General features: G+C 44.8%; 1 protein-coding gene across 1 annotated transcript in view; it reads right to left on the reverse strand.

Moving 5' to 3' along the window:
• The window catches only part of SMARCAD1 (SWI/SNF-related, matrix-associated actin-dependent regulator of chromatin, subfamily a, containing DEAD/H box 1), a 3,333,959-nt gene that overhangs the window by 141,801 nt on the left and 3,165,878 nt on the right, over positions 1-26,280 (reverse strand). Inside the window, exon 22 of the mRNA XM_044061375.1 lies at positions 26,052-26,161. Coding sequence (XP_043917310.1) covers positions 26,052-26,161 — 110 coding nt within the window. The remainder of the gene's footprint in view (positions 1-26,051; positions 26,162-26,280) is intronic.

The raw sequence follows: 26,280 nt of genomic DNA on the forward strand, positions 1-26,280 counted from the left end.
TGCTTTGGGAGCCTCTGTTGTTTTGGTAAGTTTTTTATTAGAGCCTCCGAGTATGTCTCTGTGTTTTTATGTGCTTGGTTTGCAGTTGTGGTAGGTCTATGTGGGACTGGGATTGTTGTGTGTGTGGTTGCCATCTCCTCCTGTCTGGTCATGCCAGCCCTGAGTTGAGAGAGTTCAGCCTCCAGTTTGGCTATATAGTTGCATCTCTCACATGTATTTGTGTTTGTTGGGAGGAGGAGAGGGTTGTCTGTGTACATGAGACAATTGTAGCATTGTCTCAAGATACCCAGATTGACCAGCTGAACTGGAGACGACGCCAGTAATCTACCACTCGACATGCTAGAACAGTATAAGGGAGTGGTATACCTTTAAGGGAAGTGGATATTCACAGGGGTGGTAAGTAGATGTAGTGCTTTACTTAGTACGAGAGTGCTTACTTAGTAGAGAAGTATTGAGAACAAGTGCTAGGCTTATAATACAGTGAGTAGTCTGGTTATACTAAGAGTAGAGCTTCCTTAAGGGAAAATATGGAGAGCAGACTTGGCGGAGCCAGAAAAAGTTTAACCTTGCTATGTGCACGACCGCGCAAAGCCGTGCAAACGCGGATTTTAAACAGTGAACTACAAAGGAGCTAGAAATGGTCCAAAACAACCAATTACTACAGCTTCTTGTGCTGAGGTCACTTCCCCCAAGGACAGGTAGGCTGCTCAAGGCTCCCCACTCCCACTGGTGAGCAAAGAAACGTCCTTCTATCCAAGTAAGGTAATGGACAACACAGGAACTACACAACAGCCCAGAATACAGCAATGCCTGTAAACTGGTCTAAACTAGTCGAGGAAGGCGGGAAAACAAGGATTATTTTTTTGTTTTTTTGGTAGAAACACACAGAAAATGCAGAAACAGTGATAAATTAGTTACACAGGCTAGCACACTTTAGTGGGCAGCCTCCACAGTTAAATTAAACAAACAAACAAGCAAACTTTCGATCAAATTCGACTAAAATGTAACTTTAAGTGCCGATTTTAAAATAATGCAGCAATCAGTTAAAAAACAGTTCAGGCTAGTTCAAGGTAAGCTACAGAAGCTATTTCAAGTAAAAAAAAAGCAAAGATACTTAAATCCAGAAGGTAGTCGCTTTTCTGAGTTCCCTGCTGCTAGGACCACTCTGTAAACCCACGTGGAGCTTGTCTGAGCAGTATAGCCAGACAAAAATGCCCAGAGGCGGATTTTAAACAGTGAACTACAAAAGAGCTAGAAATGGTCCAAAACAACCAATTACTACAGCTTCTTGTGCTGAGGTCACTTCCCCCAAGGACAGGTAGGCTGCTCAAGGCTCCCCACTCCCACTGGTGAGCAAAGAAACTTCCTTCTATCCAAGTAAGGTAATGGACAACACAGGAACTACACCACAGCCCAGAATACAGCAATGCCTGTAAACTGGTCTAAACTAGTCGAGGAAGGCGGGAAAACAAAGATTATTTTTTTGTTTTTTTGGTAGAAACGCACAGAAAATGCAGAAACAGTGATAAATTAGTTACACAGGCTAGCACACTTTAGTGGGCAGCCTCCACAGTTAAATTAAACAAACAAACAAGCAAAATGTCTTGATTGATTACCTATGTCTGCAGACTTTTGTAGAGCTCTGCTGCCACAGAAAGGGGGGACAGAAGAAGGAAGTACATTCTTACTGTAACATCACTGGCAATAGTAAAAGCCATTCATAAGACTTCCCCTGCCTCAAACTTAGAATACCTCTACATACTGTGAACAACTGCTATACAATGTAAGCTGCAGTTGATGTCAATAAATGTGTTGCACATGTACCAATAAGAGCAGAAAAATATATTTTTTTAACTTACAGTTTATACACGTTACTAAGAAAAAAAGGGGAACTTGTTTTTGTTTTACTTACAGTTTCTTCTCAATGATTTTGTGGCAAACTCTAGGAGGCACTATGGAATTCCTGGATGTCCTTCCTATGATCACTGCTGCAATATCACTAACTCCTGGGATATCTCACCATGGATAGCAGAGCTGGGCTTAGCATAATGGTAAAGGTATTTATCTCACAGACACAAAGTTTGATTTTCACCTCTGAGGGGAACCTGACAAGATGGCCCACAAAGGCAGCTAACTTAGTACTTATAACCATCCAGCCAGGACAGCAAAGCCTAAGCATCTTCCTTTTCTACCATACATCTGACTATCACCTAAGTGCTCCAAAGCTACGAGTTACATAAGGGACGCATGGGCATAAAATGCTTCAGAACTTTCTTACATCCAGCCTGAACACTGAACCTGTTTCTTTGTTGGCCTGACAAGAAGTATGACTGTTGCCAGTTCCACTTATCCTGTGCAGACAAGTATCCCCATTGCATAGCTCTCAACCTTCCATCTCCAAAATGAGGAACACCAGCCCTCATAATGTGGAACAAATGGGCAAAATGTGGAACACATACTAATGGCTTACTAGCAACTTCAACTAGGAAGGTCATAGGATGGTTAAAATATGCTGGTTTTACTTATAAAGAAGAGCTTTTAAAGAATTAATATGATTCATTTCTATTTAAAATGGATTTCACTTAAAAAAAATTCCTAACACTGAATGTGTGACAGAGTCTTTCAATGTGGAACTTTGAGGAACGTGGAGGAACTTGAACTTTTTAAGACCCCAAATGAGGTACGTTCCTCACAATGAGGTACACTTGACAGATATGCCCCATTGGGCAACCTTCCTCTTTTTCTTAATTTTTAATAAAATATTAACAGTTTCCATGTCAACTAAGAAAGGAAAATGTGACTGTGGTAGGCAAATAACTTACTGGGACAGCCACATTAAATGTCTTTTATGCCTAGGAGCCAATTACGACTAGAGAAATTATTCTATTTGTCAATCTTACACACCCAAGACCCTTAGGAGCAGTTTGTCCTCTATTAAGACTTTCTTAAAAAAAACAAAGCTCAATGACCCTGCTTGCTCAGACATCCCACATCAGCAGAAAAAGCTCAAGAAGTCTAAATCAGAAGCTTGAGCAATCTAGTTGAACCCAGATGTGTCTCTTGGTGAGTCCTTGGGACTGTCTGCATACTTTGACTGCTCCTATGTTGTGATCCCGCTGTAGGCTGACATCATATGGCCCCCCCTAGCACGCCCACACTAACTGATCTGACTGCTTTCTCAGCCTTGAAAGGGGAATCAAGATTGATTATTTCAGGATGACCCAAAGGCATTCCTCAGATTCTCATTCAAAAAGAAATACAGGGTTCCCTCAAAGAGGTTAAGTCAAGAGTCTGAGCCTGCTCAATACGCAAATGCTACTCTTCCTCTCAAGAAGATGCTGAAGACAAAACATACTTCTCCCTCACATATCAGCTATCCTCAGAAGGGGTACTACGAGTCCTCCAAAGGCTGTCTAAGGGCTTGGTGTTTGATGCCTCCTCAGTTCTTTTCTTATGCTCTCCTTCCTTCCACTGCTTCCCCTCTGAAAAAGGATTCTTCTTTGGGGGAGGAAAAGTCAGATTTAGATGGAGACTTCCTGACTTACTCTTCCTGGATCCAGTCTGCTGTGGGTACAAGTCAGGGGAAGAAGGCACTATGTCTCCAAATTACCCCCAGGAAGAATTTTCTTTTGGGAAGTCAGCAAGTAAGATGGTGCAGCACTGCCAATGGGAAGGTAAGCAGGTATCACATATTCAGATGTGCTATGATTTGATGTTCATGGGGTCCATAAACCCGCAGTCATCCTTCTGGTACTTGATGCTTTACAAGATACATTCATCATGGCTTTGACGAACCCTGAAAGCTGACCTTCAGTCCCTAAGAACAAACGTACATTGTTGTATAAAAACCCTCCCTTTGACACTGCTATTTCCTTAGAATTTGATAAACCTACTAAACTCAAAATCTTCTAACACTCTCCTTAATAAGGATAGCAGGGCTACTGATAGATATGGAAAGAAAGTCTACACCTCTTCCACTCAGGCTTTTCAAATACTTAATTACCACACATACATGAACAGATAGGAGTCTCTTGGAGGACTTGGACAAACTTTTGTCTGATAGGCCTGAGACTGGCATTAAGCCTTCTGCTATTTCTTTGCTCAATGCTGCATCTCAGGTTGCAAGACATTCTACTACATGCAACTAAGATGTAGCTGATGCTTCCTTCAGAGCAGCTGCTACTGATCCTGTTCTCAGGAGATTCACTTGGCGTAGGCTCCTGTCTCTTCCTGATGCTAAATTTATACTTCCGGATGGTCCTCTAGATAGAATTTCTCTTTCTGTTCCTGCTGCTGCGGATATCTTTAAAAACATCAAGAGGAGGGCTGGCCTTTTCTTTCATAAAGTTCAAAAGGGTAAATATTTTCAGAAAACAGACTTCAAGACAAATCTAGGAATTTATGGGGTCTAAACTCCAATTTCCTGAAAAAACAGCCTCACTATGGCTATTTGCCTCTCAGACATTTTCACCACCTTGGTCCACCCTCAATCACCAGAGATCACTGCACCCTTTCTATCATTCAGAATGGTTACAGAATGTCTTGGCTTTCATTCCCTTTTTGGCCAGACATTCCTCCTGCCTCTTTGGGTCAGTTCATTTAGAAAGTACAGTTGTGTGCACTTACCATAAATGTAGATGTTCGAGTGTATTCGCTGTTGCAGTTATCACATTTGGGTTATCTGCTTGCAGTAGTCCTCAGTCGGCCTGATTATCAAAGTCTTGGGTCCTGCGTCGGTTGCGGTCTCATCTTCCATGACGTCGGGTAGTCAGGAGTATAAAGCATGCAGCCAACGCCATTACATCAGTTTTCTTGCCCCAGATGTCAAGTGCTCCCATAATGGGAAGCAATTTTATACAAGGTTACACCACCAACAAAAAAGCAAATACACCAAAAAAGCTTTAAGCATAGTAAACAAGAATAGAGGTATAGTCAATAGAAGTCAGGAGGCTGGAGGGAGGGTAACCAGGATTGCAACAGTGAATACACTCGAACATCTACATTTATGGTAAGTGTACACAACTGTACTATGTTCTTCATGTTTCACTGCTGCAGTCATCACATTTGGGTAGATTCCCAAAGCTAAGGATGAGAGGAGGTAATTAAATAGCATTAGGACCAGCTATAAGGCCCTGCAAGACGGCAGTGGCAAATCCAGCTCTGGATTTAGAAAAAATTGGCAAGTGGTAATGTTTGGTGAAGGTATGTACAGAACTCCAGGTAGCAGCTTCTAGGATGTCCCTGGTAGGGACAACTCAGAGAAAGGCTGTAGAGGTAGATGCAGCCCTGGTTGAATGTGTTCTTATACCCTGTGGGGTAGGTTTTCCATGATGCTTATAGCAGAAATGAATGCAATGGCCTATCCACTTAGAAATGGTTTGCTTTGAAATGGCCTTCCCCTCTGCCCCTGCAGCAAATGCAACCAGCAGCTGTTCAGATTTCCTGAGAGGCTTAGTCCTGTCCAAGTAAAATCTAAGTTGTTTGTGCACGTCCAAGGAGTGCAGTATTTGTTCCCCTTCGTTCTGTGGATTAGAAAATAAGGTTGGCAAATGAATGGACTGATTAAGGGCCACACTGGATACCACTTTGGGCATGAAGGAGGGATTGGTCCTAAGGGACACCCTGTCAGCATGAAATATGATGAAAGGCTCCAATGCCATGAGGGCCTGTAATTCAGACACCCTTCTTGCTGAAGTGATGGCTAGAAAAAAGGCTGTTTTCCAAGAAAGGAATTTCAACTCTGCATTTGCAGCTGGCTCAAAGGGAGGTAGAGTGAGCTTTTCCAATACAAAGTTAAGGTCCCAGGCTGGAGTAGGGGCTTTCCTGGGTGGTCTTATGTTTTTGGCCCCTCTGAGGAATTACTTTAGCAGTGGATGAGAGAAGAGGGGTGGTTCTGTATTGTAATGAGCTGAAATGGCGGAGGCATGAATTTTGATGGAGGAAAAAGAAAGGCTCTTGTGAAGCATCTCCGTTAAGTACTGAAGAATATGCAGTAAACTGGGCACTGCTGTGCCCATCCCCTGAGTTTGGCTCCAGGAAAAGAATCTTTTCCATTTTTCAGCATAGGATTTTCTAGTACTAGACCTCCTTGCCTCCAGAATGACATCCATCACTTGCTTACTGAGGGATGGTAACGGAGAGATCAGGTAATTAGCCAGGCTGCCAGGTTCTGGGTTTGAAGTTCTAGGTACAGAATCTGGCCCCCCTGCTGGGACAGCAGGGCAGGGGTCTGAGGCAGGTGCCATGGTGCCAGCAGTGACACATTGCGCGAGGGGGTACCAGTGTTGGCGTGGCCAGTCTAGTGCAATCAGTATTGTCATTGGCTTGCCCTGTTTGATTTTTAGTAGTACCTTGGAAAGGAGAGGCAGAGGGGGAAAGGTATAGGTGAAGGACAGGGCATCCACTTTCCAAGCTTGTTTGTGGGGAGTCCTTGTGCAGAATTTGTCCAATTGGTAGCTTTGGAGGGAGGCAAACAGGTCTATCTCTGGGCTCCCCCATTTGTTTCTCAACTTGTAGAATATCTTTGGTTCCAGTTTCCACTCGTGTGGGTCCATGAGACTTCTGCTTAGGTCATCTGCCAGTGTATTTAGCTTTCCTGGCAGGAATTGAGCCTGTAGGTGCACTTGGTAGCTCAAGGCTGTGTTCCACAGAGCCATAGCTAGTCTGCAGAGATGCTATGAGTGGGTTCCCTCCTGCTTGTTTAAGTAACACATAACAGTGGTGTTGTCCGTCTTTACCAATAATTGTCCTGGAAGAATGTGGTCCTTGAAGGCTGTCGGAGCATTCTGTACAGCTAACATTTCTTTTTGATTGATATGCAAGTGCATTTGATTTGGGTTCCATTTGCCTTGAATGTAATGCCCTGCCAAGTGAGCCCTCCATGCACAGTCTGATGCGTCTGTTGTTACGGTTTGGGCAGCAGGGGTAGAGTGAATGGCAGTCCCTTGTTTTGGTGGCAGGTCTCTGCCCACCAAAGGAACTCTATCTGTAGACAAGGTACGATAGGAATCATTGATTCTAGATCCTGAGAATGTTGACACCATAGGCTTTTTAGATACCATTGTAGTTTCCTCATATTCAGTCTTACATATGGAATTAGTAGAATGCAAGAGGCCATGAACCCCAGGGCTTGCTGTATTTTCCTTTTAGATAGCTAGGTCTTTGTGGCCAGTAGTATGAAGTAGACTGTCAATTGAATTTGTTTCTCTGGAGTGAGGTAGGCCATCTGGGCAGTTGTATTCAAGCTGGCTCACAGGAATACAATTTGCTGGCAGGGTACAAGATGTGATTTATTTTCGTTTATGGTGTACCCCAGAGACATTAGCAATTTCTTTACAAATGCCAGATGATTTAATAGTATGCCCATTTACGCATGTCTCCACACAGAAGACACTCTAGCTGAGAATCGAACATGACAACGTCTTACTGTGAGGCGACAATGCTACTGCAGCACCACCACCGCAGTTCGTTCAGAAGAATGCAGTAAATCCTTATTTTCAGCACAGTCAGGAATCAAGATGATTTTCCATTTAAGCAATCCAATAATATGCTGCTGATACTTTAACATATGAAACTGTCAGTTTAAGGCCCTAATGGCCAAGGTTGCAAGTGTACACCTTCTTACCCAATCTATCCAGCGCCCTGGAATCTCTATCAGAGGGGGTAGGATTTTTGGCAGTAGTAGCCTTAATGCCCTTGGGTCCCTGTGAAATGGTCTCAGGATCCGCAGCAGGATTTTTAGAGAGGCACTTGTGAGAGTCAGGTACCCTGAAATACCTATCAGGTTTTCTGGGAGCAGGAGGTAAAGAGTCAGGGGCCAGGCTAGATTCCAAAAAGGCATCATCTATAATGTCCAGTACAGGAGGGATAGCTAAAGGTCTGTGTTAAGCCAGGAGTAAGAATTCCCTAAGCCTCTTTTTGGAGTCAGAGTAATCCTGGTTTTCTCAGCAAAAATGCTCCCTAGGAGTATGTAAGGTTTCACCAAAAGAGAAATCCTCTGGAGGGGAAGCAGAGGGAATGGAGTCCTCTACATCAGAATCCTCATAGGTAGATAAGGGCAAATCCTGGTCATAAGAGAAAACAGAAATTTCTGAGTCCTGATCAGAAGAATCATAAGGAAACTCAGTCCTAGGTCTCAGAGGGGGAAGGGCGGCTTCCCCTGATTAGAGTAATTAGGTCTTCAGCCATTCTTATCATTTGTTTTTTAGGCATAGGGGCCTGACCATGCAGTCTGGGCGTCGGTTTTCTAGGCATGGACTGAGTTTTCGGCCTTGAAGAAGAAGATGGCATCAGTTTAATATGCAAGTCAGTAGGCCTGAATACACCCTCAGAAGCCGGTGCCTGCACAGCGGCTCCGGACCCATCCAAGGTAGAGACATTCGTAGGTTCCACAGTCGAAGATGCATCTCGCGGCATACCGGACTCCGAATGTGTCGCAGTAGAGACCTGCGAATCTGAAGTAGCGGGTATCAGGGGCTGCGAAAGTGCCTCACTGAGTATTGGCGAACTGGCGGCTAGCTTCAAAGAAGCATTGTCAGCAGCTTTGGACCTATGCAGTCTGTCTCTGTCTTTATCTTTGCGTTTTTTTGGAATGTCGGGTGGCTTACCGAAGCCATTTCTGGATAATTGAACAGAGTACCAAAATATTTAGATGCGTAAATGAACCGGCAACGAATAGTACAAGGTTTGAATAAGGCACAAAACCGACAGCAAGATATGTTGTGGTCTGGGCCTAAGCAAGGAATGCAGTACAAATGAAAATTTTTATGAGGTATTTGCTTTCCACAAGAAATACAATTGTTAACTTTTACTGACATCAGTTTAGAGCAAGAAAAAGGTTCCCAAACGGGTACTTAGCTTAGCTGAAGACTTCGGATCTGAAACTCGAAAACGAAAATTTCAGGAGTTGGCCGACCGGCACTTGCAAACTGCTTCTGCTTCGGGCACCGCACGGCAAGAAAGACTGATGTAATGGCGTCGGCTGCATGCTTTATACCCCTAACTACCTGAAGTCATGGAAGAAGAGAGAGCATCCGAAGCAGGACCCAAGACTTTGATAATCAGGCTGACTGAGGGCTACTGCAAGCAGATAACCCAAATGTGATGACTGCAACAGTGAAACACGAAGAACATGTGGTCCTTGCTTCTAAAAAGAAAACTTTTTTATTCAAGACATTTTTTGCTTCTCAGGAGATAGGGGAAATGGAGGGCACATTTTGGATATGACCCTGCTCAATTTTTTCCCTGAAAGTCTTAAAAATTCTAAACCCTTACTCTGCACTCTTTGCTTCCTATGAATACTGCCCCCATGGCTTTTTGGTTACTTTGGACATAAAGGATGCAATATCTGCATATTCCTATCCACTTGGACCCACATACATTTTTAAGGTTCTCGGTTTTGGAATGTCATTTTCAATACTGTGCTTTACCCTATAAGCTCTCTATTGCTGCAACAGTTTTCACAAAGTGCCTAGCTCCTATTACTGCCTTCTGCAGACTTCATGAAATTCAAGTTTTCCCTTAACTGAACAATCTGCTACTTCAAACGCCTGAGAGAGAGAAGCTCCTTCTAGATCTCAACTTTACAGTGAATCTACTTCTCCCTCTCTCTCTCTCTGGGACTTACCCTAAATGTCAAAAAACTAATCTGATTCCTTCCCAGGATCTGCTGTTTCTGGGTTGCAGGCTCAATACCTTGTTAATGCTGGCCTTCTTACCTCAGGAGAAGGTGTGTTTCCTAAAATAATTATTTTTGTCTCTTCATCCCTCAGATATAACTTCAGCAAGAGACACCTTGAGAGCCCTTGGTTTTATGGTTTCAACCAATCTATGTCCCTCTGGAACAAACTCTACAAGCAGAAGATTCACTGGTACCAAAAATCAATAAGGAACTAAGACGGTCACCCTCGGAAGTTCCTCATCCCCCCTATTGCCATTCACCAAAAGGGAAATTCTTCAGTGGATTATTCAGATGTTTCTCACTCTATGGTTACCTTTTCTCATTCTTCCCCTCCTCAAGGAGTCTTTACAGATGGCTTCAGACCTGGCTTGGTGAGACTGCTCCATGAATGTAAAGGTCCCAGGATGTATGGGCCTCAAATGGGAAAGAATTACGGAAATTAAACTTGTGACTCCGGCCTTTCGATACTTGTATCATCTCTAGTCTCCGGGCACTAGTTGGATATTTACAAATAACACCACAGTTATGTGGTGCATAAGCAGGGTGGGACAAGATCATATCGCCTTTGCAGTTTGGCAATAACTGCTTGCTACAAACCTATACAGCAAAACCTGCTTCTTCAAGCAGTTTACATTGCCTCGGAGGACAATTCAGTGGCGTATTTCTTTAGCACATTCCAGGCAGACCTTCATGAATAGACACTGAACAGAGAGGATCCCTACAGAATGTCCACCCATGCTGTACTCCTCAGATAGATCTCTTTGCCTCTAATCAGAACACATAGCTCAGACTGCTTTGTCCAAGGATTCAAACTTGGAAAATAGTCACCATACCTTTTTCCTGGAAGGGGAGATTCTGTCATGTTTTCACTCCTCTTCCTCTTACTCACAGAGTTCTCCCAAAAATCAAAGCTGGCAAACCAAATATCTTGTTGGCGACTCCCTTCTAGCACAGACAGCAATGGTTCCCCTTCAACTTCATCTGGCCCATGGCAATCACCACAGGTTAGCTGATAGGATGGACTTGCTCACACATCAAAAAGGTTCCCTAATTTACTCAAATCTCCAGACTACAACCCTAATTCTCTGTATGATCAGATTCTCATACCTTTTAGGCACAAATGTGGGTATCCCTCTCATTTTATCTTATTTCTAAGAGCTGCTCAATTCAGAATTGGCATATTCTTCTCTAAAAATCATATCTGTCATCCATTTTTCCCCATCTGCATTTTGATCCACCTTTACCTTTATGTTTTGAGGTCAAATAGTTTGCAAAGAAGTTCCTTACCTCAGGTCCTTTATAAAATATGTCCGTCCTCCTTGGAACATGAATTATGACCTTGAGAAGTCAACATTCCCGGTAATTTGAGCCTGACTCCATTGCGTCACTAAAGATTTTTTTTAAATGGAAGACAGCCCTGCTAGTGGCCCTTACTTTGGCAAAAAGGGTTTTAGAGCAGCAAGGAGCACTTGCAGAGCAAGAGGAAGATGCCTCAGTGATCAACCAGACATCTAATGTTATGGTAAGTTCTAATAAATGTACTTTTGGTGGACAACTTCTGCTCTATCCCCAAAGGTGGTTTCTATTTAGAATTCCGAAGGCCTGGAAATTTGCATCTTAACAGTTGTTTGAAGAAGTTCTTTTGGAACTGTAGAAGGCACATGTTAATCCTCCCCTTAACTAGGACCACCATCCTGTCCCATTCAAGATGAAAACAATGGCTCTGAGTCATAGCTGCCTCCACTGACTGTTACAACTCCAAAGGCTCCCAGGGTTACCTTCATCATCAGCTTACCACATATTTCTATAGCAATCCTTTCTTTCCTTTTTGGGCACTGGCTTTGTCTCGTTTACGGTAGAACAGCCAACCCGTCAAGATAATTTCAAATACATTTCAGTACTGGTGCATGAACAAGATCCTTGACAAAGTGCATTGTTTTTCCTCTTCTTTCAGCTTCTTGCACACCATCTCCTCATGGGGTCCAAACAGTAGCTTCTCATCACGAGGAGTAACAGAAGATAAGCTTTCACATGTGCTAGAAGAAGCCAAGTCCTCAGCTAGTTAGAGCTCTAAACCAACAGAACCCATAGCAGCTGCCAGGCAGGATGGATCTACTTTATCACAGCCGCATTTCATGGATTGCCTGGCAGCCTGGGCACTGAAGATGTACAAGTCAAACAACTCCCTTCTAATATCCTTAAGTCTTACCCCTTCTACCTTCTGTCTCAACTAGTCAGATAAGGACTCCTGGAAATGTAACATGTCATACTGGCACCCGAGTGTGTGTGACTGTGAGTGAGAGTGTGTGAGTGAGAGTGAGTGAGTGAGTGAGTGAGTGAGTGAGTGAGTGAGTGAGTGAGTGAGTGAGTGAGTGAGTGAGTGTGAGTGAGAGTGAGTGTGTGGAGTGAGTGAGTGTGTGGAGTGAGTGAGTGTGTGGAGTGAGTGAGTGTGTGGAGTGAGTGAGTGTGTGGAGTGAGTGAGTGTGCGAGTGTGTGAGTGTGTGAGTGTGTGAGTGTGTGAGTGTGTGAGTGTGCGAGTGTGTGAGTGTGTGAGTGTGTGAGTCTCTGAAGTGCAGATCTTTTCCCCTGAAAAAATCCACAAATCTGTTCTCCCTATTATTGGGAATAGGGTTCTTTGGCTGCAAACATGTTAGATCTCTTCCAAGAATCTATGCACACCACTGATGGATTAGAAACTGAGTACTTATTACGGATGTTTGTTGGAGGTATGGAGCCTGTAAGGATGGCTTCCTTGTAGCAGGGGACTGCAAGACAGGCTGCAAGGATATGCTATAAAAGGAATCATCCAGAATTTCTAATGAGGTGGGATGGCAAGATACTTTTGTTCTGACAGTCTAGAAAATGTCTGTACTGTAAACCCTCAGTTAACCGGAACTCAAGCAACCGGCAAAAATACTTCTAAGAAGAAATGCACTACAATTTTCATGTGTTGCATTTTGTTTCCCCCTGCAGAAAAGTACAGTTGTGTAGACTTACCATAAATGTAGATGTTCAAGTGTATTCACTGTTGCAGTCATCACACTTGGGTTATCTGCCTGCAGGTAGCCCTCAGTCGACCCAAATACCAGAGTCTTGGGATTTCTGCGTCGGATGCGGTCGCCTCTTGCATATCATCGGGTCGTTGGGATATAAAACATGCAGCCAGTGCAATTACATCAGTTTTTCTTGCCCCAAATGTCAGGAGCCCCCAAAATAGGAAGATATTAAATGGTGTGGAACACCTCCAGTAAAAAGCAAATACCCCTGCCATAGAATATGGCCATAAAGAGGCTAGACAGAAAAGATAGAGAAAGTCAGGGGGCTGGAGGGAGGGAAACCAGGACTGCAACAGTGAATACACTCGAATATCTACATTTATGGTAAGTGTACACAACTGTACTATATTCTTCGTGTTTCACTGTTGCAGTCATCACACTTGGGTTGATTCCCAAAGCTGAGGAAGGATGGAGGCAGTCAAGAAGTGTTAGGGCTGGCTAGCAGGCCTTGTAAGACTGCTGTAGCGAATCCAGCTCTGGATTTAGAAAAAATAGGTAAGTGGTAATGCTTGGTGAAGATGTGTACAGAACTCCAGGTTGCAGCTTCCAGGATGCCCCTGGTAGGGACTTCTCTGAGAAATGCTGTAGAGGTTGAGGTAGCCCTAGTGGAATGAGTTCTGATACCCTGTGGGGTAGGTTTTCCATGGTGCTTGTATGGATGCAGTGTGCTATCCATTTGGAAATGGTTTGCTTTGAAATGGCCTTGCCCTCTGTCGATCCTTTTCCCTTTATTCTGAGGATTAGGGAAAAAGGTTGACAAATGGATGGATTGGTTTAAAGCCACACTGGATACCACCTTCGGCATAAATGATAGGTTAGTCCTGAGGGTAACCCTGTCAGCATGGAAAATAATGAAGGGTTCCACAGCCATTAGTGCCTGTAGCTCAGACACTCTTCTTGCTGAAGTGATGGCTAGCAGTAAGGCTGTTTTCCAAGAGAGGAATTTTAACTCTGTTGACGCAGCAGGTTCAAAAGGGGGAAGCATGAGCTTCTCCAATACAAAGTTAAGGTCCCAGGCCGGGGTGGGGGCTCTCCTAGGGGGCCTTAAATTGTTAGCTCCTCTCAGGAACTGTTTGATGAGAGGGTGAGAAAAAAGAGAGGTGGTTCAGTATTTTAATGAGCTGAGATGGCAGAGGCATGAATCTTAATGGAAGAGAAGGACAAGCCTCTGTGGAGCAGCTCTGCTAGGTAATCAAGGATTTGAGGTTAGCTGGACATGGCTGTGTCCTTTCCCTGAGACTGATTCCAAGAACAATATCTTTTCCACTTTTCAGCATAGGATTTCATAATACTAGGCCTTCTGGCTTCAAGGATGACGTCCAGCACTTGTTTGCTGAGGGTTGCTGGTGGTGAATTTAGGGGATAAGCCAGGCTGCAAGATTTAGGGTTTGCAGCTGTGGATGCAAAATCTGTCCCTCCTGCTGAGACAGCAGGGAAGGGATCTGATGCAGGTGCCAAGGTAGCACTGCTGTCAGGCTCCGTAGGAGTGGGTACCAGTGCCGGCGTGGCCAGTCTGGGGCAATAAGCATTGTTCTTGGCCTGTCCTGTTTGATCTTGAGTAGCACTTTTGAGAGGAGGGGCAGAGGAGGAAAGGCATAACTTGAGAGGTTTTCCCATGTAAAGGATAGGACATCCACCTTCCAGGCTCTGCTGTGAGGATTCCTGGTGCAATATTTGTTCAATTGGTGGTTTTGGAGGGAGGCAAAGCGGTCCACCGCCGGTGTTCCCCACCTGTGGATTAGAAGTTTGAATGAGGTGTGTTCCAGTTTCCACTCGAGTGGGTCCAGTAGATGTCTGATTAAGTAGTCTGCCAGTGAGTTTTGTTTGCCTGGCAAGAAGTGAGCTTGCATGTGGACTTGGTTGCTCAAGGCTGTGTTCCACAAGGCCATGGCTAACCTGCAGAATGGATAGGAATGAGTTCCCCCCTGCTTGTTTATGTACCACATAACTGTGGTGTTGTCTGTCTTTATCAGGAGCTGTCCTGGAAGGATAAGGTATTTAAAGGCCGTCAGAGCATTTTGTACAGCTAACATCTCTTATTGATTGATATGCAGGGGAATTTGTCCTAGGCTCCATTTGCCTTGAATGCATTTGCCTGACATGCGAGCCCCTCATGCATAGTCTGATGCATCTGTTGTCAGGGTTTGGGCGGCGAGGGGTTGAGTGAAAGCAAGTCCCTTGTTGTGTTTGCATGCCTCTGCAACCAAAGGACCTCTGCCCTTAGACAAGGTATAAAAGGAATCACTGTTTCCAGGTCCTGAGAATGTTGACACCAGAGAATTTTTAAGTACCACTGAAGTTTCCTCGTATACAGTCTTGCATATGGAATTAGCAGAATGCATGCGGCCATGAACCCTAGGGCTTGCAGTATTTTCCTTGCAGATAGCGTTTTTTTTGTGGCCATTAGTTTGAAGCAGTTTGTCAAATAGAGCTGTTTTTCTTGAGTGAGGTATGCCATCTGGAAAGTTGTGTTCAAGCTTGCTCCCAGGAATACAATTTTTTGACTGGGCACCAGTTGTGATTTATTTTTGTTGATGGTGTACCTCAGTGAAGTTAGGAGTCTTTTTACAAATTCCAGGTGCTGAAGTAGCAATTTCTGACTGTCCGCCTGAATCAGGCAATCTTCCAAACATGGGTAAATTTGAATATTTCCCCATCTGCAGTATGCAATGGCTAGAGCCAGGCACTTTGTGAATACTCTGGGCGCAGTAGATAAGTCAAAGTGAAGTGCAGAGAAGGGAAAGTACTTGCTTTTGAGCCTCTGCCTACTGGTTTGGAGGAAGGTCTGGCAAGCCGCTTGGGGTTGGCAGTGAGTGGATATAGAATCTGTATCCCTGGGATACAATGTTTAGAACCCATCGGTCCTGAGTAATGGACATGCAGTTTTTTGCATGAAGGGTGAGCTTTCCTCCTAGGGGTGCAAGTACTTGGGCATGGTTGGGAAGAATGACTGAGAAGTCATTGTGAACTTTTTCCATAAGGGGGTGGATTACCACTCCCTGTTTTTGAGGTGGGAGCACTCCATTGTTTAGATCTCTGCATACCTTGAGACTGTAGTCTTGGTGGTCGGTTTCCCCTGGGTTTGGACTGAGACAGCCTGGGAAGGACTGGAAAGGACCAGCTTTTAGAAGGCCAGTGCCTACTGAATCTAGGTGGCCGCACCTGTAAGAAATCTTTGACAGTTTGCATAGATTTTGATTTTTCCTCCATCTTTTTAAGAACAACTTCTGCTTTTGTGCCAAACAAATGATCCTGATTTAATGGAGCATCTAGTAATTTTGCTTTGACATGGTCTGGAAACATTTGTTCCTTCAGCCAAGCATGCCTTCTCAGTACAGACCCAGTCACAGCAGCCCTGCAAGATGCTTCTAAGGCATCAAACCTACACTGCAAAGTATGTTTACTAACTTGGTTTGCAGAATGCATTAACTCTTGTAAATCTTTATTTTCTGCACAATCTGGAAGTAACACCATTTTTTTGTTTGATTAGTTCCATAATATGTTGCTGGTACTTCAACATGTGAAACTAGCAATTCAAAGCCCTAATAGCATGAGTTGCAGAGGTATATACCTTCTTACCCAATCTATCTAAAGCTCTGGAATCCCTGTCTGAAGGGGTAGGGTTTCTGGCTGTAGTAGCATTAATGCCTTTAGGTCCCTGGGAAATGGTCTCTGGATCCAAAGAAGGACTCTTAGAGAGAATTTTGTGAGAGCCAGGCACTCTGTAATACCTGTCAGGTTTCCTAGGAGCTGGAGGTAAAGTGTCAGGAGTAAGACTGGACTCCATGAAGACATCATCTACAATATCCAGGACGGGGTATTATCTAGAGGCATGTGCTGAGGCAAATCTAAAAATTCTCCAAGTCTCTTTTTGGGCTGAGGATAGTCCTGGCATTCCCAGCGGAAATGCTATGCAAGGTTTCACGAAAAGAAAAATCCTCTGGAGGGGAGGCAGAGGGAATGGAATCCTCTGCATCTGACTCCTCGTAGGTAGATAAGGGTATGTCCTGGTAATCAGAAGGGTCAGTCATCAGACTCCTGGTCTGTACAATCAGAAGGAAATTCAATTCTTTGCCTTTTAGCAGGGGAAGGCTGGCTTCCCCTAATCAGAGTAACAAGGTCTTCTGCCATTCTAAGCATTTGTTTTTGTGGCATGGGAGCTTGAGCATGCGCTTTGGTTGTCGATTTTCTAGGCATACTGCAAACTCTGGGCCTAAGAAACTCGGTAGTTTTAGCTAAAAACAAAGTTGTCGGTTTAATACAAACATTGGTAGGTCGGAATACACCCTCAGAAGCCAGTGCCTGCACAGCGGCTCCGGACTCATCCAAGGCAGAGAAATCCACAGGTTCCATAGTCGAAGAAGCATCTCTCGGCATACCAGACTCCAAATGGGTCTCAGCAGAGGCCTGCGAATCTGTAGAAGTGGGTATCACGGGCTGCAAAAGCGCCTCACTGAGTACCGACGGACTGGCGACTAGCTTAACGGAAGCGTCGTTGGCAGTTTTGGACCTATGTGGTCTGTCTCTGTCTTTATCATTATGTTTTTTCAGAAGATCGGTAGTCAGATGGCTCATCGAAGCCATTTTGGAATACGGAGAAAGACAGTGAAAGAATTTAGCGACAGAGATAGCCAACCGACGAATGGTTTGGGCTTTAAGGCACAAAACCGACAGCGAGGAACGTCGTGGTCTGGGCCTAAACAGGTGACGCAGTAAGAATGAAAATCTCTTTGAGGTATTTGCTTTCCACAGGCAAGATGATTGTTATCTTTTTCTGACATTGGTTAGAGCAAGAAAAAAGGATCCCCAACGGGGTACTTAGCTTTACAAGATTTCAGGTCTGAAACTCGAAAAACTTTTAGTTATGTACTCACCATAACTTCAGATGTTTGGGATCCATCTCGCCTACATTCCGACTGATGGGTTGATCCTTATGCCAAAGAGCGAAGTCTCTAATTGGCTGAGCTTACTATATCCCAGGATGCACCACTACCAGTCCCCAGATCTAGTTTGTCATACATGCACACATGCACGCCCTGCTTATATAACATCGTCAGATGAAACAAGATAAAACAGTAGAACTCAAAACCGTTCAATCTCTTCTGATCTCCAAGGCAGGGGAAGGAGGGTATTAGGGATGTGTGCGAGATGGATCCCAAACATCTGAAGTTATGGTGAGTACATAACTAAAAGATGTTATGTGATCCTATCTGATGGGACAGCGCCCTAGCACCTGAATCCTGGGTGGCTCACTGGAAAACACTCCTGAGTACCGTGGAACCAAATGAAGCTCGTCCTTTAGATGCCACATCCAATTTGTAGTGGGAAATGAAAAAATGTGCGGATTGGACCAAGTAGCCGCAGCACAAATTTCCGATATAGCAAGCTTGGAATGAAAAGCTATAGAAGTAGCCATAGCTCTGGTAGAATGAGCTTTGATAGATGTTGTAAGTTGCTTATTTGAAGAAGAATAAGCCTGAGTTATGCAATCTCTGATCCATTTGGAGATAGTAGCTTTTGTGATGGTTTGACCCAATTTATTATCTGAGAAGGACACAAACAACTGGTCTGACTTACGGTTGCTGAGTCCTGTCTAAATAGAAGCGTAATTGCCTGTGAACATCCAATTTATGGAGAGTGTATTCTGCTTCATTGGAGAATTTTGGGAAGAAAACTGGTAGCTCTAGAGATTGTTGGAGACAGAAACTAGAACAGACCTTTGGGACAAAGGATGGATTAGGCCTACGTGATACTCTATCCTTGTGGAAAATCAGTGGCTTAATAGACAGGGCTTGAAGCTCTGAAACTCTTCTTGCAGAAGTAATACTAAAAGGCAGTTTTCCAAGACAGATATTTTAATTCACATGTAGCAGCCGGTTCGAAGGGGCGATGTTAATCACCAAATCAAGATCGGATGAAAAATTGGGGGTCTTAATAGGCCCGCACCTTTAATGAAAGTTTTGCATAGTCTGCTACTCATCAATGGAGGATCCATGTGGAATTTAGAGATAGCCGCTAGTTGGACTTTAATAGTAGAGACAGAAGATCCTTGATTAAACAGGGATGTTAAGAATTTCAAAACCTCTGGGACAGGAGCAGTGATAGGGTCTAAGCCCTTGAGTTGAGCCCAGATAGCAAACCTCTTCCACTTACTGAGGTACAATTTGTTAGTGGTGGGTTTGTGGGCGAAGATAAAATGTGAACAACTTCCGGTCTAGTGTGTGCCTACTGACTAAAGCCGGAAGTGGAGGAGCCAAGCTGTCAATTTCAAAGATTGAAGGGACTGATGCCGATGTCGACTGATGGATTAGCAGGTCCGAATTAGGTCTAAAGTCCATGGATCGCCCACCGCATGCTTCTTCAGGTAAGGAAACCATACCTGACGAGGCCAGTATGGGGCAATCAGTATCATTGAGGAGCCCAATTGAGAAGCTTTTGAATAACTTTGGGAGAAGTGGAATTGGAGGAAAGGCATAAAGCAGCCCTGTTGGCCAAGGTTGTGCTAGAGCATCCATAGCTGGTACTCCCTGATGTGGGATCAAGGAGAAGAACCTTTGGCACTTGGTGTTTAGTGGAGTTGCAAATAGGTCCCCATCTCCTGAAAACCTGAGCTGCTACTGTGTGGTTTAGAGACCACTCGTGAGGAGAGAGAATTGTCCTGCTCAATTTGTCTGCCAATATATTTGACCTTCCGGGATGTGGGTCGCTACCAAGAAGCGGTTGGTAGCTACAGCCCATTCCCACACTCTCATGGCCTCTCTGCAAAGATCTGGTCCCTCCTTGTTTGTTCAGATACCAGACCACCGACATGTTGTCTGTGTGGATGGCGATGATACCCTGAGGAAGAAACTTGTGTAAGGCCTGTAGGGATAGAAGTACAGCCCTCATCTCCAACACGTTGATGTGGAGAAGAGCTTGTCTGGAAGCCAGGAGCCCTGAACTAGCCTGCCCAGACAATGCCCCCACCCTATCTGGGAGGCATCTGTCGTCAGGGTAACCACTGGAGAGGGAAGAACAAAGGGCTTCCTTGATCCAAATTGGATGTCTGAAGCCACCAGCGAAGGTCCCTTTGCATATTTCCGTAATCATGATGTGATGATTGAGGGAAGATCCTGAAAGGACCATTGAGTTGACAATAGCCACTGAAGAATCCTCATGTGCAATCTTGCCAGAGGAACTAAAAGAACCGTGGCAGACATTGAGCCTAAGACTTGTAGAACCATCCTGGCTGGGGCTTTGGATCTCGAGATCAGAGCTTGAACTTGGCCCTGTAAAGTTTGGATCCTTTCGGCAGGAAGAAAGACGCATCAATCTTGAGTCTATCTCTGCTCCTATGAACTTTATGTGTTGAGAGGGCAGCAAGACAGACTTTGACCAATTGAATGTAATCCCCAGGGTAATACCCAGGGAGATGGTGGCTTTGAGGTTGTCCATTAGTAGATGTCTGGTGGTGGCAGTCAGGAGCCAGTCGTCCAGATAGGGAAACACTTGGAATCCAAGACTTCTCAGGTGAGCCGTCACTACTGCCAAACACTTGGTGAACACCCTGGGGGCTGTGGTGAGACCAAAGGGCAGAGCGCAAAATTGGTAATGACTGACTCCCAGGCTGATACCTCCTGGACGCCTGATGTATCGGTATGTGATAATAGGCGTCCTTGAGGTCTATGGAGCACATCCAAACATCCTTCTCCAACAATGGGAGAATGGATTGTAACGTGACCATTCGAATTTGGATTTGTGACGGATTGGTTCAGTCTGCTGAGATCCAATATTGGTCTCAGGTCCTGTCTTTTGGCACTAAAAGAACCTGGAGTAATTTCCTGATCCGATCTGGTCTGTGGGGACCGGTTGGATGACTCCTTTTCTAGCAGCTTTAAAGCTTCTGCGGCTGCCATTTCCCTTTGACTGGGTGGTGGGTCCGGGATTCTTTTGGACGGTGGAGTATGTGAATGGGATGGTGTAACCTCCGCACCCATCTGTCCTGAGTGATTGACTCCCAGGCTTTTAGGTGCTTGGCAACGACACCGACTGGCTCCGAGCAGCACAGCCGGGCAATCCCTCATGACGTGTGGGAGGCTGAAGAGCCACGAAAGGACTCGGTCTCCAGAATGCGGGGCCCTCTGCCTCTGGTGAAAAATTTCCCGTCCTCTGCCTCTGGAATCTTCCTGCTGTTGGGAGAAAAACTTAGATTTGCAGAACCACATTTTCCCCTCCTTTAGCCTTGGGGTAAGGCCGAAGGAGTGGAATAATGGGCACCTACGGCAGATAAAGTTTTTCCCTCTTGCTCACAGCGGTAAGGGTGTCTTTAACCTTGGGTCCAAACAAGGAGGACCCATCAAAGGGAGCCGGGCGAAGGAAGACTTGAAGGCCTCCGAACTGACACAAGCGGAGCCAGGCTTGTCTCCGTGAGCCACGCCTGTGCCTGCCGCTCTACCATAGGAAATGAGCCTCATGGACGAGTTAGAAATTGACGGGATAGCCAACTGAGAGCTAACCGACTGGGCTAGCTGCTCAGGTAGGTTACCGAGAGGGAATCTGACAACTCCTTGACCAGATCCCTCTGAAGCCTGGTAAAATGTGCCAAATAATTCAGAGACCTTAAAGTAAAGGCCGCTGAAGTCAGGGTGCGCTTCCATTACCTGTCCATACTCCTAGACTCCTTATTAGGAGGATGGATGGACGTTGAAGCCTCTGCCACGTCCTGTTGTGTAGCAGATGCCACCACCATGGCATCTACAGCCACGCCTTTAGTGAGGAACTCCTTCGGGGAGCAGACAAAAATTTATTTGGACGAGAAGGGACTGGTTCCACGGTATCTGGATGTTCCGCCCCTTGACAAACTAAATCCAGAAGCTGAGACACCCAGGAGGCGGAGGGCTGAGCCCCAAAGGCCTTGAGGAGCACTGACTCATCAGCAGAGGGGGTTTGGATATCCAGCCGCCTCGTTGTTTGAGGATCTCTAAGATGTCTGCAAAGGAGACATCATCCGAGGACGACTGGGACCCCTCTGCATCATCAAGATCAGTGTCTGATGTAATAGACTGGGGAGTCCACGTGCTTCCTCTTGCACGATCTCTTCCTTGGGGTTTCCTCCGAAGACAACTCAAGAACCCTCAGGAGGAGGGGAACCCCAATGGGGTAACCTCAGGCCCGGGCTCCGCTGACTACGGACAGGAACTGCCAAAGACCCAGTCTCCACGCCCAGGAAGGTGCGGTAAAGCCGGAGAGATGGCGAAGAGGACTTGGCGGCACTCCTCATGGCTCTGGGACCCCAGAATCCTGGGAGTGTCCGGTCCCGAGCCGTGATAGCTGACGGAAGTCCGGAGGGAGGCTCGGAACCAGCATAGGTCCCAAACATCACCCCGGGTCCAGCCGAAGAAGTCCAGCGCATCAAACTCGGGTTGGAGTAAGGGTCGGAGCCGACCCTGAGATCTCCACGGCTCCAACAGCACCTGCTCCGACGGAGCCGAGCAGTCGGAGGAGGAATGGCAATGGGTGGGCCAAGGTCATCGGCTCAGCCAACTGGGTAAACAAATTTTTGGAAGACTGGGGACTGGAACAGTCTTTGGAGCACCCTGTCTATATCAGAATCTGACATCCTCAAGACCGAGAGGAAACAGTCTCCAACGGCCCCAAAGGACTAGGGGACCGGCTCGAGGTGAGTCAATGACTATCGGGAATACACACAGATTCCATCGGTGCCGAGGGACTTCGCCGAGGAGGAAGTGTCTGAGCGACCCTTGTCGGCTCCGAGACCAGTGGAACCGAAGGTGACTCGCCTCGATGCCCCAGCCATCGGCTCAGCCAGAGGAGTCGAGACTGGTGGCATCGAGGCAGACCGTTCCATCCTCGGCTCAAGTCCTTGGAGCCTGCCTATGTCTCTTGGGGATCCGACGGACTGGTCGGAACCGACCCTTTCTGTTTAGCCGAGAAGGAGAGGATGCCAAGGCTTCTTCAAAAGAAGGTTTAATTAACCCTTAAGAATTAATTTATTTTTCCTCTCCTGGAGGACCCTTGAGGAAAAGCGTGACACACGCTGCATGACTCCTGTAAGTGTTTTGCACCTAGACAATACACACAGAGAGTGATCGTCTGTGATGGACATTTTAAAACTGCATTTGGTGCATTTTTAAAGCCGAAGGCCTAGGATTTTGAGACATTATGGAAAGTGATTTTGACACACCCAAAACAAAATACAACTGACTTTCCGATAACACTTCCTAATAATAGGTTTTCAAATAACAAGGGTATTTTGAAACCCTGTAAGTTTTTTAAGAAGGTTGACTGACCTGGAAGGCCCTAGAATGAAGAAGGCCTACCAAACACAACCCAATCACACAACAAGTCTTAACCAACTCCAAACACACACAAAGAGAATAATAGTGAACAATAGCTGTTAAAACAGCTTTTTTGTGAAGAGAACACGAAATTCCTGACAGAAAAAGATAGTAGAATTACTACTTAGCTCAGCCAGCTCGAGACCAAGATCTGGGGACTGGTAGTGGTGCATCCTGGGATATAGTAAGCTCAGCCAATTAGAGACTAACCCATCAGTCGGAATGTAGGCGAGATAGGATCACATAACATCGAAAATTTAAGGTAGCAGCTGACCGGCACTTGCGAACTGCTTCTGCTTCAGGCTCCTCCATGGCAAGAAAGACTGATGTAATGGCGTCAGCTGCATGTTTTATACCCCTGACGACCTGACGTCATGGAAGAGGCGACAGTACCCGACGCAGAAATCCCAAGACTCTGGTATTCGGGCCGACTGAGGGCTACCTGCAGGCAGATAACCAAGTGTGATGACTGCAACAGTGAAACACAAAGAACATAATACCTTACATTTTTAGAGTTTTAAAAAGGAAGTTAGGATTATATTCCCTCTCTCCCTAACCTGAGAACAAGTCAAACCAAATAGTATAGGGTACAGTACTAGGCCAATTTTTTACAGTATCTCTCAAGCAACCAGAAACTACAGCTATCCGGCATCAACCAATCTCCATGGGTGCTGGTTAATTGAGAGTTTACTGTATCTGAAACTCTAAAGCTTTCCATTTGAATGTCTCCTTCAAACTGTAAACAGTGTCTCCAAAAGAAACATCCTCAGGTGGCAATGCAGAAGAAAGGCTGTCTTCAGAGTTACAGAGAAAGTACAAGGCTGGAGACAACTGGTTCACTCATACCAATTCCTCCACTTCTGAATCCAAAGTATCAGACTTTCTTCGTGCAGAAGGTTCCCTTTTTCTTTTAGCAGAGGATACCTCTAACAATAGAAGTTCTTCAGAGGCAGACTGCCTGGATTTTAAAAACTACATAAAATCCTGAGCCAGCTTGAAGAGATCCTGTGTGAGAGCCTGGGGGCTGAGGCCCAGTAATCAGTGACGAAGACAGTCTGACCAACATCCATTTTGGCTTCCTGACTTGGACTTGTGTTCAAATCATGCAGTCTGCCTTGGAGATGTCAAAGCATGGGCTCACAACGCCAGATGTCAATCTGCTCTCCCTCAACTTCCTCTTGTACTAACAGTGTTGGAATGTACCTGTCCTACAATTAATAATGTGTTCACTGGAGTTCAAGTCCTGAGAAGAGGACAAAAGTCTGACCAACAGTATATCAATTTTGGCTTGGAAGAATATGCTGAAGGTGTGGTGGTCTCTACAGGGGTTTTGTACCAGAGATCTGGCCAAACTAGACACTAAATATAGGTACTGCAAAGGCACTTGGCTAACATGGAAACTTTGAGCCTAGAGGGAGCTATCAGAGTCCAAAGTGGTACTGTCTTGTCTGTCTCTTGAAATCTTTCCTCCTTTGTGCATTTCTCTGAGGGTATCTTCTTTCTATGTAGGCAGCTGGAGAAAGACCCAGCAGACTGAGACTAGATGTACATAATGTTCACAGAAAAAAAACTGGAGAGAGTTAGCCCTGCATTTAATGGTTTGCAAGTTAAATAAAGCACAATGAGGGGACAAGTGGGCATTTCATGCTCTGAACTAAGGCAAAAAAGACAAGCTGTGGAAGATCCTATGTGGAATCTGTTTCCTACACCTAACACAATTGTTCACTGTGGCTCCTGACATCTACAATGCAACTTTAAGACTAAGTACAGTAAGATATGGATAAGAAAACTTCTTGTGTGTGTTACTTACCTGTCTAAGAACTCTGGAGTCAGACGGTCTGAAGATGCAACCAATGTATTCAAATGCTCAATGAACTGCAGCAATAAAGATCTGAAGATGATAGCTGATATCCACTTATAAAACTGATCACACTGATCTTCTGACATAAGTGAGGAGGGAGAACTTGCACTTGGGCTACCGATTAGGCTTCAGCATGCAAGAATCCCAATAGTCAGTAGTGCAACAGTGAATCACAAAGAGCACATTTTTTAAAGGCTCTTACCATTAGAACAATATTGCTGTGGCTTTATGTTGCTCTGTTTTATCCAGCATCAACCTACTTCAGTGAGTTGATAAACCATGCAGCTCACCTCTTTTTCATAAAGCTGAACTCTGCATATGGGAAAACTAAAAAGGATGCTGATCAGAGTTGGTGCAAAAAAGTCAGACAGTCCCTAGAGGTATGGTGTTTCAAAAACTGTTAACCCCTTCAGTGCAGCCGTTTCTTGCATATACCCAAATGCTGGATATGATGTATTCTCTTAAAACCACTGGAGTAGCCGTATCATAAAAACAGAGTTTTTTACTACTCCAAGGGACAGAGGATGAGACCTAGCATAAACTTCACAATGTGTAGACTTGTGTGAATGAGAATTTTTTTTATGGTGTCACTGGGACATGACCACATATTTTTATTTTGGAAACAGTGTCTATTTGCACAGCCTTGCCCCTGAAATAAAGAGCTAATCTGTCAAAGACTACTTTCTTGCAAAAGTAATGTGTAGACTAGTAAATGATGTACCACCATCAAAAATCCTTTTCAAGATCCAGACTGATCATCAATTTATGAAATTATTCTGGCAGTGCAATTTGGTAACAGCAGCACAGGGAAAGCTATGCTAACATGATGCTGAAAAAAGTAATACATTAACAGTAACAGAAGTAAGAAAGATGGTCATGCCTGAATTCAATGTAGTGCATACATATGGAGGGTAGGACACCTGAGGTGAAAATGCTGACTGTACAACATTTTACAAGGCACTAATTTAAAGTGGAAGGACTTCACAGAATTTATGACTGGAATAACAATACTGCTTTGAACAGTCAGGAATGTAGACCCACATTTAAGCATTATCTACTGCAAATGAACTACAGAGTGATACATAAGTTAGAATGAATTTATTCAACTGACTGCTTACCTGAATCTGTTGCGGTCATATCCTGTTCCAGTCTTAGCTTTTGCTGGCCAATTTTTAGCATCGACTCTTCTATGGTCCCTTTACTAATTAGTTTGATAACACTTACTGTCCTAGAAAACAAATGGAAAAATAAAGAATCCTTTTCATGACTGACTGGCTTTAAACACACAATTTCAGAAAGAAAGACAAATTAACTCCCAACATATTTTCTCATGAAAAAAGTTGTCTT

Source organism: Protopterus annectens, chromosome 2.part0, assembly GCF_019279795.1.
Source record: "Protopterus annectens isolate FY-2018-M chromosome 2.part0, PAN1.0, whole genome shotgun sequence".
NCBI classification, from domain to species: domain Eukaryota; kingdom Metazoa; phylum Chordata; order Ceratodontiformes; family Protopteridae; genus Protopterus; species Protopterus annectens.